At 41.9% G+C, this 14,693-nt stretch overlaps 1 protein-coding gene across 3 annotated transcripts in view; it reads right to left on the minus strand.

Moving 5' to 3' along the window:
* Window positions 1–14,693, minus strand: part of ephb3a (eph receptor B3a) — a 55,131-nt gene that overhangs the window by 26,314 nt on the left and 14,124 nt on the right. For all 3 annotated transcript variants that reach the window (XM_012860915.3, XM_012860916.3, XM_036137914.1), the window contains exons 3-4: window positions 11,981–12,653; window positions 5,148–5,303 (exon numbers count right to left, since the gene is read on the minus strand). In XM_012860915.3, coding sequence (XP_012716369.2) covers window positions 5,148–5,303; window positions 11,981–12,653 — 829 coding nt within the window. The remainder of the gene's footprint in view (window positions 1–5,147; window positions 5,304–11,980; window positions 12,654–14,693) is intronic.

Genomic DNA, 14,693 nt, shown 5'->3' on the forward strand with positions numbered 1-14,693 from the left:
CTTAAGATAGCGCAGAATAGTGTGGTTCCGTTCAAAGGTTAGAAACATTAATATTTTACCTCTCTTAGCATCTTTATTTAGTGTAAATATAGGCAAATTGATCCCTGGCACTGCAGGTAGCTGCTAGTGAGAGAGGGACCAAGACCCGAGACAACAACTCCAGTCACAAACATCTTAGCGGTTTACTATTTTAGGCGCTTTTAAACAGCAGACATGTTTGAATTGCATTATGATTTAAACAGGAAAGGGATGTTGGAGATGGTTTGTACACAGAACACCTACTCAGATCAGAACATTTTAATGTTTCCGGTCTGAGTAGCTATCTGATATCAAAGTAAAGCCCTGTAAAAAGCTAGATAATTTATGCAAACACTGTTTTAAAGGCATGCCTCTCTTTTCCATGGAAATGGTTCAAATGTTCTGTTCTCAGCACCTGTTTGAGACAGGAAGTTCATTGGAAACGTACAGCCTCCATTCTCCATTCTAAAATAGTGTTTGCATATATCAAAATGAAATTTTAAAATTAGGTATGTTTTAGTATTAATGAAGTCTAGTTTAGTCTGGGCCCTTGTCTGACAGTATGTTAGCTTTAGCTTCCAGGGTCAACTAATCAGGATTTATGCTAAATAAAGATTAGGGCTCTGCAATTGATCAGTTTTATTTTAATAGCAATTACATTTATAAACATAATTGACAAAAAATATTAGGAAATTACTTTGCCAATCTTTGTTTCTATTAGATGCATGCCATGCAGAAACCACAAATGGAAGAATCCATCTAAAATGTCTAATATTACAGAACGTTTTTGTGTGTTTTTCTAAAAACTAATCTGGGTTTTCCATAGCAAACGCAGAGTTTGTAAGACATTTATAATGATGTTTATTGTAAAAGAAATAAAAATAAAAATAATAAAAAAGCTCTTAGTTACCTGCCAACCTCAAGAAAACATGAGCTGGATTATCGGGGCCATAACAGAACAAAAGAGGTTAGCTAGCGTTAGCCTGCTACTTCAGTAAACTGGTTTCAAGGCAAAGCTCCTCAGCAACTGCCAGACGCACGTTTACTGGAGACTTTCTGGCTTTAAAGGAGCATAGCAGAAGTTCCAGGATTTTATGCCCCCTCTGGCAACAAGCTGAATTACACCAGCGTTGCCCATGTGCTTGGGAGAAGAGGAAAGGCATCTGCTGCTGCGACTGCACAGGTCTTCTGTTTAGAGCTGTAATGTCTTCTGAGGTGAGAAAGCTATATCGAGGTTAGCCCATGTTCTCTAACTAATGCACTGATTATGGCAGAGACTCAACAAAGTAGCCAGGTGAATGAGAACCTGCAGCACGTCACACCCACGCCCACTCAAATTTGGCCCGTATCACTCTCTATGACTAATGGAGCTTATAGAAACAACTGCGGCAAATAGAAGATAACTTACTTTATTCATCGGGCAATTGTAAGAGCATGTATGGGAAAGAAAATAAATATTTAACTTCAAAATGTGCGCGATGCACCTTTAAATCAGATTGTTCTTTCCCTTAAAGTTAAATGTTTAGGTAAAGTGCTATCAGAATATTAAACCATCTTTCTAAAAAGTAGCCTACTGGTAAAATCTAGTGGGAATGAGCACTTTTATTTTGCAACAAGAACTGCCTTCAATCTCATCAATAATCTGAGCTGCTTTCCCTTACAGAACAAAACTATTTTTAAATGAATCCAACTGACTCAATGTTTGGTTGTACTGACACACATATTTTTTATTAGAAATAAATATTTAGTAAAGATGAATACTTTTGCCATTGCTTGATATATGATTGCAATTTATAAGTGAGTATATATATGTCATGATCACTTATGGAGTTTGGAAACAATTAACATTTTAACAATTAACCTTCATGTAAATTTAAAAAGTATGTAACTTTTAATTTCCTAATGAACCTAAATAATCATGTAAATACTTTTTTTCCCCATAATCAAGATCGAGGTCAAGAGATTTACCTACTCCAGGTAATATATTCACTGCTTATAACCTCTTAGCAGAAGCTCACTTGAAAAATCCTGAAGTATCCCTTTTAACAACCTCCTACTATGGAAAAAGGGGTCTGAAAATAAAGCAACGTTCAACTTTTGATGTGATGAACATAGATTGTCATGCTCCGGCATGGCGCCGCTGACCCGACTGTCAGTTTAAGATAGCTAATCTGCTCATGATAGAAAATTCATGTTTGTGAGTCAGAGTGACCCAAGGCCATCGTGTTTCTATAAGCAAGTGCAGCGTTTTCAGTGAGAGCGCTTGAAATCAGGAGAAAGTGTGATAAGCACAGAGGAAAGCTACAAAGATCACTTCTGCAAACAGGCTTTTCATCCTATTAAGGTGCTCTGCCTCTCAGCTTCCAGCAGCAGAAAACCCAACCTGTCTCGCAGCAGACCGAGAGGAAAAAAAGCTCCCGAGTTATCGTCTCCTAACGGCCAAAACTGGCAGTCCAGAGAGTCCTCCTCCTCAGCTGCCATACCCTGAGCGGGCTTTCTCTCGCCCGATCCTTTCTAATTAGGCAAACGGAGTTCAGAGTGGAGGCTCCTCTAATTGGACACCCATCTAAAACACACGCTGAGTCCAAGCTGCCATCTATTGACTGGCCCGAGCCTCGCTTGTGCAACTCGCAGCTTCAAACACAAAACGCAGGCAGCCTGGCACCAGCTCTGACAGACCGCAGAGGCAGGACTGTCAAGCCCGCGTGTTTGTGTGTGTTTGCATGTTTAGTCGAAGGTGGTGGTTGTGTCCCTGCCCGCCTGTCAGCGCGCGCCGGTCAGTGTCACAGTCCACAGTGTTCCTGTGACGAGGATCTGGGGAAGACAGTTGCGGGCCGTGTGTGTCATTTAACGTGGCGAAAGGCCCCTGGGGCTCGACTTTAGCAGCTCATGTCGTTCTAAATCAGCACCACCAGGGGAGGGACTTCTCCCTGTCGCTCATCCGAGTGCAACAAGCTGGCGCTGTGGCCAGCAGCAGAGCAGGCTGCTTACCCCTAAATAAATCCTTCACATCCAAATACTGACATTTAGAAACAGAATTATCATTTTGAAGCCAAACTGAATTTAAATTGTGAAATGTTTTGTAAGTGTCCACTCTAAGGTTGTAGGAAAAACACTGTATTTTACTAAACAGCAGCAATTTCTTCTTCTATTTGCGGTCACATATTTTATTTATTTTGTTTTGCCTTGAGAATACCTTGCCTCAAACAATCAATGATCAGCTGCCTTACCTTTCTTACTTAAATGGATTTGAGGTTTTTAAGTAGGAGGTAGTGCGGACTATTCATGAGCAGTCATTATGTTTCCTGTAACAGACAGCGTTTAGCTGGAAAATGTTAAAAGGTTGGTGTACGAATCAAGCTAACTGATAAAGAATATGAGCTTTTTCTGAAAACGCTTAAACTAACAAACCATAGACGTTAGTGGGGAAAAAATGCCATTTTTGTCAGTTTTATTTACTATGAATTGTTTTTGGACAAAGACTTTTCTTTTGGTTAGCTTTTTCTGTACAGAAGAATGGGACATATTAGACATATTGATACAAAACATGGAGTGAACATTGAATGATACTTTGATTTATTCATAAATACTTCAAATGACAACCGCGGGTGATGTCTAAAAAGTGTTGTGAAATACACCCTAACTAATTGCCGGATGCTATGTAAGCGGTGTCCTACCAGGTGAATTATGTTTTAAATATCATAGCTAGACCATTCTGCATTGCCTTTTAATTAAATGGATGAAGCCAAATGCATTGGGGGAAAAAAAACACCCCTTATTTTATTTTCTGGGATAACTTTACTTTTGGGCTTAGCAGAACTTTTGGTTTGACATGCAGCCAGTTGGGCTCAGTTTTGTTTAAACTTGATTAAAATATCTGGGCTTGCTCTACGCAGCATCCCATCTTATAGCCTCCTCACACTTCCTCGTTTTCTTTCTCCTTTTCTGATCATTTTTGGGGAGGTTTATCATCTTTTATAAAAAAAAAAAGGTAAACTAAACGTAGTTTTTGCGTTGGCTTCTTTGTGACGCTCCCCCAAATCCATGCCAACCAATGACCTGAAAACCGGGGAAGTTACTAAACTGTGATTTCAATCCACCACTACACCCCCTCACCAGCTAGCATTACCTATGTGTTTTTCATGGGCCCAGCAGTTAAATCACAACACAGAATGCAGAATGCACAGAAGCAGCCTTCATGCCACAAAATAAAAGTTCAGTGGTTGAGATCCTAAAGCTCACTGGTAGTGAACGATGAAAGAAAAAAAACAAGAAATGGGAGGGAAACATGGATTTTAATCATAAGCGGTATCGTCACCTCTATATTTAGCAATAGTATCGCAATAAGATGTTTTCCTGATAATGTGCAGCCCTGGTAAAACCTGCATATAAAATAGCCTTTTGTAAGATGTGAATATGAAAAAGAGCCAAAGCTAAAAGAAAGTTACAGAATGCTGTTTTTAATGCAAAGTTTCAGAAAAGACCTCATTCGTGGTTTTCAAGGTGATTTTCTGTTAAAAGCTTATAAACAGTTAACATCCCAATAATAGTAGAAACATCTCTTTAATTCAGTAAGTTTTGCTCTGACAGTGTTAGCGACATATGCTTTGATGCATAAAATGAGATATTATTGCAATTCATTGATTTTCCATCGGAGTCAAAACTTCTACTTCTGTCAAGAAAACCGGCAGCATATATATTTTTTTTTAATCTTTGATATTTTATAATCATCATAATTTTTATTCTGTCTCCCTTTTCTTTTGGGTCATTGCTGAGGCAGAAGACACTTCCTCTGTACATGTCTCACAGGAAGATGATTGGTAAATAATCCCCAGCCTCTGTGTAAATAGCTGCACACTGCTAACGCCAGCCTCAGCATCCGCCACCAACTAATCTGGATTTATACTAAATGAAGACGCCAAGAGAGTTATCAACTGCAGGTAAGATATAATTGACAGTTTATAACCTTTTAACTGAACCTCACTTTGAAACTTCTGAGCTATCCTTTTAAGTTCAGGCCCAATTATTTTATGCTACCCGAGACTTTTGTTGCTCTGCAACATTGCAGACACCTCACCCCGACAAATGTGGAGCTCTTTCCTATTTCTACGCTGTGGAGCATGACTTACTGGTGCAGGGGGAGTCCGGTGGGTCGCTGTCAGCGCGGTAGAAGCCATTCTGGCAGGGACAAATATTGGCTCCTTGTGAACTGGTGCGACTGTTGAACGGGCAGGGAGCGCATGTTCCCTCACCAAATTTGGATTTGAAGGTCCCAGAAATGCAAGCTGTGTGGATGGAGAGAGAGAACGGAAAAGACAATAAGGAGGGGCAGAAACGTGGAGGGGGGGAAAAAAAGGCGCTGCGCTGTCACTTATCTATACGAGCAGCAGCTGTCACATCTGCCGCAGAACAGAAACACATCCTCTGAACCTGCAAAGCTCAATATTTATGAAAGAAATCTTCGCATGTGTGTACGCATCAGCGTGCACTTAAGCAGAAGGACTTATCTATGCATTTGCATTTGCTTTTTCATTTTCATCCTCTGTGCTCGGTGACATTAATCTCCCTGAACATGGAGTCGCGATGACAGCAAAGTTTCATGTTGAAGAGGAGGAAAAAGAGGATAAAGATGAAGACCGACTGCTGACAGGAGATTGCTGTTGTCAGACAAACAAGGATGGAGAATGCTTCTGAGAGAAGGGATCCACCCCAAACCCATCAATCAGTGTCTGCTCGCTCCTCACGGCTCTCCAAACCGCGTCGCTGAATACAAACAAGGCCTCCACATGCATGCAGAAGAGCTACATAATAAGCCAATAAATCAATCCAAATGAAGGGACATCAGAACAGACATGAATTAGCTCAGCAGAGTTATGAGAAGAGTATACAAAGTGCGGTAATCTGAGGCGATGTGTCCAAGAGATTCATTTAAATTCCTAAGTGTCAGGCTGAAAGTTGGCTGATAAGAAGTCTTAAGGATAAACCGGCATAAGCCCAGACTAAAGAAGGATTCTGATAAAGGGGATTAGCAGCAAAAGGTCCGGATATATCTGCCTGCGGAGCAGCAGGTTTTACTGTTTGCCACATTCCTAACCGCTGGTGTAAAAGTGGGGTCTCTGGCAAACATCTGTCCTGTCAGCATGACAAGTCATAAAACCCAGCCTGAGAGGAGAGGAGAGGAGAGGAGAGGGTGATTAGGTAGTTAGGCTAAGTGGGCTTTCAGTGTCAGCTCCAGCTCCACCTGAAGTCCAAACAATGGCATTTTTGGAAGGGCCAGCACATCTAACAGCCATGCAGTGGCACTTCAACCCCCCCCCCCCCCCCAAACAAAAGGTAAGTTCAGACCGTTGCTTTGTTCTTTTACTTTGACTTACATATCACTTTCAATCTCAACACTTTGGTATCCAAACACTCTCAGCTCAAAGTTCATAAATTTTACTTCCTCTCCTAAATAACCATTTAGCATTTATGTGCTTAAACCATAAATCTGTAGTTAACCCTATACAAAAAAGAAAATAGGGTATCTCGTTGGTTATTCAATTCAATTAAATTTTATTTATATAGAGCCAATTCATGAAACATGTCATCTCGAGGCACTTTACAAAGTCAAATTCAATTATATTATACAGATTGGTCAAAACTTTCCTATATAAGGGAAACAGTTGATTGCTTCAAAGTCCCGACAAGCAGGATTCACTCCTGGAGAAGCTTAGAGCTACAGGGAGAGTTGTCTGCATTGTACATGGCTTTGCAGCAATCCCTCATACTGAGCAAGCATGAAGCGACAGTGGAAAGGAAAACTTCCCACTAACGGGAAGGTAAAACCTCCAGCAGAACCGGGCTCAGTATGAACGGTCATCTGCCTCGACCGACTGGGGTTACAGAAGACAGAGCAGAGACACAAGAAGAGAGAATGTTATGAAGATTACATGACCATCAAAGCTGCATAAAAAGTGTGTTGCATGTGATGCACAAAAAGTTGAGACAATCAGGCAATAGTTCAACTATTTTCTTGCTTTGTTTTGTTAAAAAACATCCAATAAACACTTGATTTTTTTGAATCAAATTTTTAACTATTTTGTATTTCTGTTTGGCTTAAAGGTATTAGACAGTCACAGTTATGAAGGTATGCAAAGGTTTTAAAAAGCTGGATGAACTATTGGAGTTTTCTGCACCTGTACAGAGTACAGTACCCAGAGAGAACCCACACATCTTTGTAAAGTGCCTTTAGATGACATGTTTCATGAATTGGCGCTATATAAATAAAATTTAATTGAATTGAATTGAATCTACAGGGAGAACATGAAAACACCACGGAATAAGATTTCAGGCTGGGGCTTGAAATCAGGACCTTCTTTCTGCAAGAATACAGTGTTACCAACTACACCACCACATAAAAAACAAAAATGTGCCAAACAGTTAGGGCTCCACCTGGATTTATTTTGCTTGCTGTGTGGACACCAAACTTGCTACAGATGTAACAAAATTGTTTTAGTTTCAATTTATTGTGTTTATTTGTTTCTTTACAGCAAAAGTAAGACGTTTTGTATGTAAATATCTTTTTTTTCTTTTTGTGGGATTTATTTTTCGAGCATGTAAATCTTATTTACTAAGGCCCAGAATAATTTACTCTCAAAAATTCACATCCACATCACCCTCCAGGGCTTTTATGTTTGTTGATAACAAGATTAGCAGTTTAGGCATTGTACAAGTTGAGAAATGCTTTATAAAGTAGGAGTATGCATTTTGCTCTTAGAAAATAGAGCCTCTGGCTTAAGAGGATAAAAACCGTTAGAAATTAATAACACACATTTTTATTAAATTTTTTGTAAATACACTGTAAGTACTTTTACCTTTACTAACTTTGTGAAACTGAAGCTCATACCTGTTAAATATTTTCAGGAGATAAACAGATTGCCACTCTTGGTCCCTGATTAAGTGGCAGTGGCAGCCAACTGTTCCCTAAATGATGGGTCAAATCCAGAGGACAAATTTCATTGGAATCTTTGTTGGAATGACAATGACAATGATTGAAAATGCTAAAAATCTCATGCACAATTAAATTCAGTTGCATTTAATTGTTTTGAGAACTGGTATTTCACCCATCTTCCATTTATTTTGGTTTTTGTTTAGGCCTTCTTAGGCAAATTAACTCTATTCGCGTGTCCTGACTTGGCATTGTGGGAACGCCGTATAGGGAAGCTGCCTAGATGTACCAGGGCAGTTTTGCTCAACAAAAAGGATATATAAGATGTTATTCTAATTGTGTGATTGACTTTATTAAATCAAGACTGTATCCTGCCTCATAGTAGACGGGCCACATCCTTTATTCATTGATTGCATGGATGTATGAATGTATGTTTGTGTGGGTAAGTTTGTCAGCTGGAAGTGGGAAGTTATCAGAACGGGGAAAGGTAAACACCTACAAACATTAAAGGGCTCCAGTGCACATCAAGCCCAGAATCCGGCCACTCTGGCAACCAGGCACCCACACATGCCCCCATCAGCGAGACCGCCCTGCACTGGGGAGGCAAAACTCCCCTGGAGCCCCCCAACCTGCTGGGGAGCCAAGAGGAAGAGATTCCCACCAGAGCCCAGCTCAGTCCCTGCAGCCTAAACCCTACTCGACACATCCCAGAGAGCGAAAGGCCAGCCAATGACACCGCCAGAGACTTCAATGGCTTCCCTGCACCACCGGTCCCAGCCACCGTGGGCACAGCACACAGGAGAGCCATGTATGAGATCCCTGCTGGGGCCAGATCACCAACTGGCCCCAGCGTCGTCCAAACCCCCACCCTCACCGCTACAACAAAGACCGTGGCTAGGGACAGCAAACTGTAAGAAGCTAAAAAAAATGACCTTAAATTACTGGTTGTCAGTGTGGTTAAATGAGGCATGGCCACTTCCATTTTGATCCCAAAAAGTTGGAAAAGAATCCGTCAAAAGTACAAAGGTACGAAGCGGTGCGCATCCATATTGTCTCTGTGAAACATAAAGTGCCATCGTGTCCTTTTGTTTATTCCCCTCTTATTTCTTTCGAGTGGATGCTGAGTCACCTCCTTTTGTCTTGTTTTAATCCATTAACCTCTTCAGAGGGCACTGTGATTTTCCTGTTTTTGAAACTCCACATCTCCCTCTATTGTCTTTCCTCTCCTCCTCCCTCTATCTCATGCGGCGTTTGGCTCCGAGCGGCCAGACGGAGGTAAGAAATGAAATGTCTGAGTGATTAATGTCAGCGTGGCAGTGTTGGCTCACGTTGGTCTGAATGGTGTTAATGAGTGTGGCCGCCTGTAGATTAACTAACGGGTAGGCCGCGGAGGAAATTGCACTTCCTCATCACAAGCTCCGGCCAAGGCCCTGGAGAGCTTTTTATCAGGCTTCGGCGGCAAGCTTTTAACCTTGAGCAGCCAAATGGCAACGAATGAGCTCTCCGGCGCATGTTCAACACCATTTCTCACGCCCAGGTGAGAGAAGGCTTTGCATGTCCGTCTCTGACTTCCTGCCACCAGCTGCCATTTTCATTCTTCCCCTTTTAGCAGCTGTTTCTGTCCACGCTTTGGCAATTCACACTCCTCCTCCCCCCCACCCCCACCCCGCGCTATCTCTCTTCTCTGGGACTCATCTTTCCATTCTATTATCTGCGTTTGCCTCGTGAAAATGTATTGGCTCTCGGTTTTGTGCCATCCGACTATCTTTCTCTCCCTCCTGTCCCGCTTGCACAATATTTGTATGCGGCTCTTCTCTGCAACACCTCATTAATTCATACTCTCCTCCACCCTCCTTCACCCCCACCCTCCCCCTTTCAGGAGCCACACAATAAATGCGGAGAAGAGGGCACAGGCTGAGGTGACTAGCACTGAGCATACAAAGCTTTAGTTGAACAAAAAAAAATCTTAAATACTGTACTAGGCACGGTCCGCTTACCGGTAAGTGTGGAGCAAGGTTATGAAATTACAATTTAAAAATCACAAAGGTGTTTTGTCATACCGTTTAAAGGAAGTGAGTTTGCCCCAGCTGCATGCATCATTCTTAGGGTAACACAGCGCTGGCCCCTCCCCCACATATTGCTGTACGTTTCCCATCAGAAGGCAAGTGAAGTTTTCCTTCACTTGCAAGAAAGGGAAAAATGGGCTTGATGGAAATGTTTCTGGTTATTAAAATCCGGAACAGTGTGGAAACTGAAGGGAACCTACCTAGTTATTGGCAGGGTAAGACAGCATAAGAGCTGCATGTCAAGTAAAAGGTAAAATGTTCTTTCATTTGATAATTTAAACACTTCTAATGTAACATTTAGTAGTAATTTGTTCATTATTTTAATGTAAAGCATGTATCATGATCAAGTAACAGCAAATGAATGTTTAAAGATACATTTTTATGGAGGAATACACCAGATGTTTAGATAGACTGTATAAAAAAATCACATAATATTTTCTGTCTGACATTAAATCCAATTAAATGTTTCTTAATTTAGATTGTGTAAGATTACCACATGTTTTCAATATTTTTGTGTTATCCTGGCATTTGCTGAATGCCAGAATAACACAAAGCAGACTGTTTTTTTAAATATCTTCAAATTCAGACATTTTAAAGGAGCAATAAGCAGAATTTCATTATTTTAAATAGAACGAACTAAAAAATACTGATGTGAAGAACTAAAGTTAATATATCAGATGGACTGTGGTATGACATCACACACCATCTCTCTGTGTTGTTCTCCAGCCTCTTGTTTACATAGCAGGGCAGGCTGTGTGTGCGTGTACGTGCATGTGAACAGCTGCCACTCAGGGTTAGCTCCTCCCTGCCCTAAAACACCGCCTTCAGAGCAGCGCGGCGTTAGAGCAACATGGCGGAGAGCATCCCAGCAGATCAAAATGTTCTCTTGCTAACAGCATTATAAAGTTATGACTTACTTCTTCACTTGAAATGTTCCTATGAAAGGTGAGGCTGTTTTGTTGTGTTTTTATCTTTTACAAATATGGCCATAGGAGGCGACAAGTGAGAACAGAAAGGAGGGGCCGGATGGCAGCTATAGTGGAGGTAGAGAGGCGGGGCTTGTCACGTCTTGTTTTGTTCTACAGACAGCGCTCAGGCACCACCTAGTGGTGAAATATCACTTATTGCTCCTTTAAGATACCAAGATAATTGTGCTTTTTATAGAATTTTTATTGATTTTTTGTTATTTGGAGCTACAACTGTGGATTAATTTTAAGGCACACACTGCTTCCTAGAGTGACATCATCATAAAACCAAAAGACACCAGGAAGCGAACTGGGGACCAACACAGGTTTGATTTGTCTTGGCTACAATTTCCAGATGCCTGAAGGCAAAAAGCTAAATGCCCGTATCAACCCCAGAACAAAAGAAAAGGCCTTGTGAAGATGCTGGCTGAAGCTGGTAAGAGACTGTCCTTATCTACAGTTAAGTGAGACCTGTGCTAACATGAGCAAAAAGGCCTCTCTAAAAGAAAAAAAGCATCACTCCAAAAGCCACATAAAAAGCCGGTTTACAGTTTGCATATGCACTCAGGGACAAAGACCTTCATTTTTCTTAGACATGTCCTGTAATATGAAGAAACTAAAATGTATTTGGCCAAAACTACTATCGTTACATTTGGAATAAAAATGGTGGGCATCTGAAAACCTCACAGTGAAGAACGGGTGGCAGAATGATGTTGTGTGGGTGTTTTGTTGCATGAGGGACCAGCGTACTACACAAAATAATGAGAAAAGAACATTATGTGGAAGTATGGAACAAACATTTCAAGACATCAGGCTTAAAGTTCAAGCAAAGGCACAGATGGGTCTTCCAAATGGATAAGGACCCTAAGCATACTGCATGTTAACAGCAGTATGGAACTTTATGTTTTAAGATAAATGAGCTACAGCAGAAAGCAGTTTTGTTTTCTAATGATTATCATTTGGTGGAAATCCTGTATGGACCCATCCCTGTTAAACACTCTTACCCTGGCACTGCGTGCTGTCTGCAGAGGGTTCATAGCCAGCGACACAGGTGCACGAGCCCACGGGAACCATCCACTCGCCGTCCCCGTTGCAGTAGAGTTTCAGTGGGACGGAAACCTCCATGGCGTTGGCCACGCAGGCCCCGGGTGCGATCACTAAGGAAGTCGCTTCTGCACCCGTGGCGGTCTCGGGGAAGACTGCAAAATTGGCAATGGTGGTGGAGCACTTCTTGAAGAAAACCCTGACTGAGATGAGTGACATGCAGGCTCCCAGATCCTGGAAGGCCAGGTAGAATCCCGCCTTGGAGAGCGGGCCGAAGCTGCGCACTTTGGTGTTGATCCTGCCGGCCTCCAGCAGAGAGAAGCTCTCATCGGGAGCAATAGTATCCACCTTCACGTAAGGGTTCTCCCTCCACAGAGGGCTGGTGTCTGTAGCCATGTCCCCCTCGGACTCGTAGTAAAACAGGTTGAAGGTCTCCTTGCAGGAGCCCGGGATGTTGGGGATGCTCGCGCAGTCGCGGACGGAGAACTTGAGCTCCACGTAGACTCGCAGCACTCCTCTGCGGGGGATGAAATCTGTCCTCAGCCAGTTGTTCTGGTTGGGCTGCCGGACGTTACACACCTGATAGGTTCTGATCGGGCTCATGGAGTCATCATAGCCGCTCACTTCTTCCCACTGTGGAAGCAACAGGGAAACATAGTACTCGGTCAAAACAAATCGGAGTAATCGGCACAAATGATGATGGTAGGTAACGGTGACCGGCAAGCTAAAGCCGACTCCAGCTTGAGCCGCTTAAGACGCTCAGAGATTTAATATGTTGTTTGTTGATATGAACTAATGCTTCCTAATGCAAACTGCTCAAGCATGGAAGATGTTCAAAACGGTCCTGTGGTGCTTGGAGCAGATTACAAAAAAGAAGAAAATGACACACACACACACACACTGACACACATTCCCACAGTATGCTGCGTACACGAGGCCTGTGAGGAATAATTTGCAGCTAAAACGCTTCTAATTGCATGAATCATTCAGAAAATTCCAATCATTATGGGCTATTAATAGATAACATTTTCCCATTAAAACACATTTCACGCGTTCTGTCTGTTTGACTAGTTCTGATGCCGAGCGCGTGCCGGAGGTCTGTGTGAAGAAAAAAAAAAAAAAAAAGCGGGGGTGGGTTAGGGCGGGGTGGGGACTTTCTTCAGCTGTGATCACAGCAAACGTGTCGATTTAAAAGCTTTATCAAATCCCACCCTGAGAAGATGGAGCATAAAGTGGAGGAAGACCGGGCTGGATGTCTGATGCAGTGCAATCAATTCTGCTTGAGGAGAGAGATTTGGTCTCTAAAACAAACTGTACCCTTTAAAATCAAACATTCCCTCTAACCAATGGCCGTCTGAATGAAACTCTGTTCGTGTGATTGGGCAGTGGCAACAAGCCTGAGCGCTTCGAGCTAAACAAATGTTGTGTACTATATCTCCTTGCATGCCTACACATTAAGCATGAGTGCACATATTTACATATATTAGTTCATAAACCTGCCACAGTCAGCTGAATTGTAGCTTAGGAAACAGTGATTTAACATCTAGAATGATAAAATGGGAGCAACTTCTGACTTTGTGTGGGCGTTTATAAAACGAACGAGAACGTACAGCTTCACGGCGCCTTGAAAAACTGTTCGTACCCCTTGAACTTTTACGTTCAAGGGGTACGAACCCAAATGAATTTTATAGGAATTTTGCATTGCATAACAGCCCAACACAAAATAGCTCTTAATTGTGAAGTGAAAAGAAAACAAAATTAAGTTTTTGATTCTTTTTGGAAATAGCTAATAAGACAATTAAAACACATGGCATTACAGTGCATTCAGCTCTCTTTACTCTGATACACCTAAATATAATCCTCCAAGCTTTGAACACAGCACTCTTCAATCCATCATCTGAAAACGGAACGAGAGCTACAAATCCACCAAGACATGGCTGTCCATCCAAACTGAACGGTCAGGTTAAAACAGCCTTAATCAGAGAAGCAGCTTTGACTCCAATGGTAACTGGAGGAGCTGCAGAAAAACAGAGATCTGGTGGAAGAATCTGCCAACAGTAATATTTCTGCACTTGTGGAAATTTTGCGTCCTTAGAAAAGTGGCAGAAAAAAAGCAATTTTTGGAAGAACGCCTTAAAGGGTCCTGTTTGCGGTTTGCCTAAATACCAAACATGTTTGAAAATTAACACCGTGAACACACAAATTCTATACTGACACATGGTGGTGGCAGCATTATGCTGTGGGGAGGCTTTTCTTCAGCAGGGACAGGGAAGCTGCCCAGAGCTGATGGGAAGACAGGAATAGCCAAACATAGGGCCATAAAGAAAGAAAACCTGTTAGAGGTCCCACACAACTTGACACTTTGAATGGCCTAGTCAAAGTCAGGACATTGACTAGAATCTTCGACTAGACAAAACTGATATTCAAAGATGCTCTCCACTGAATTTGACTGAGCTTCAGCTAGTTTGCTAAAGAGAATTGCCAAAGTCTCTAGATGTGCAGAGCCTATAAAGACCTGCAGCGGGAATTGCACTAAGAGTTTCTTCTGCAAAGTATTGAATTAGGAGCTTGATACAAACGCACACCAGTTTCCAGATTTTTTATGTAGGTCCATGGCAACTAATTTAGAGGTGGGGGAATACTTTTGCAAAGCACTATATCTGTATTTAATAG

The sequence above is a fragment of the Fundulus heteroclitus genome, chromosome 6 (assembly GCF_011125445.2).
Source record: "Fundulus heteroclitus isolate FHET01 chromosome 6, MU-UCD_Fhet_4.1, whole genome shotgun sequence".
Taxonomy (NCBI): Eukaryota; Metazoa; Chordata; class Actinopteri; order Cyprinodontiformes; family Fundulidae; genus Fundulus; species Fundulus heteroclitus.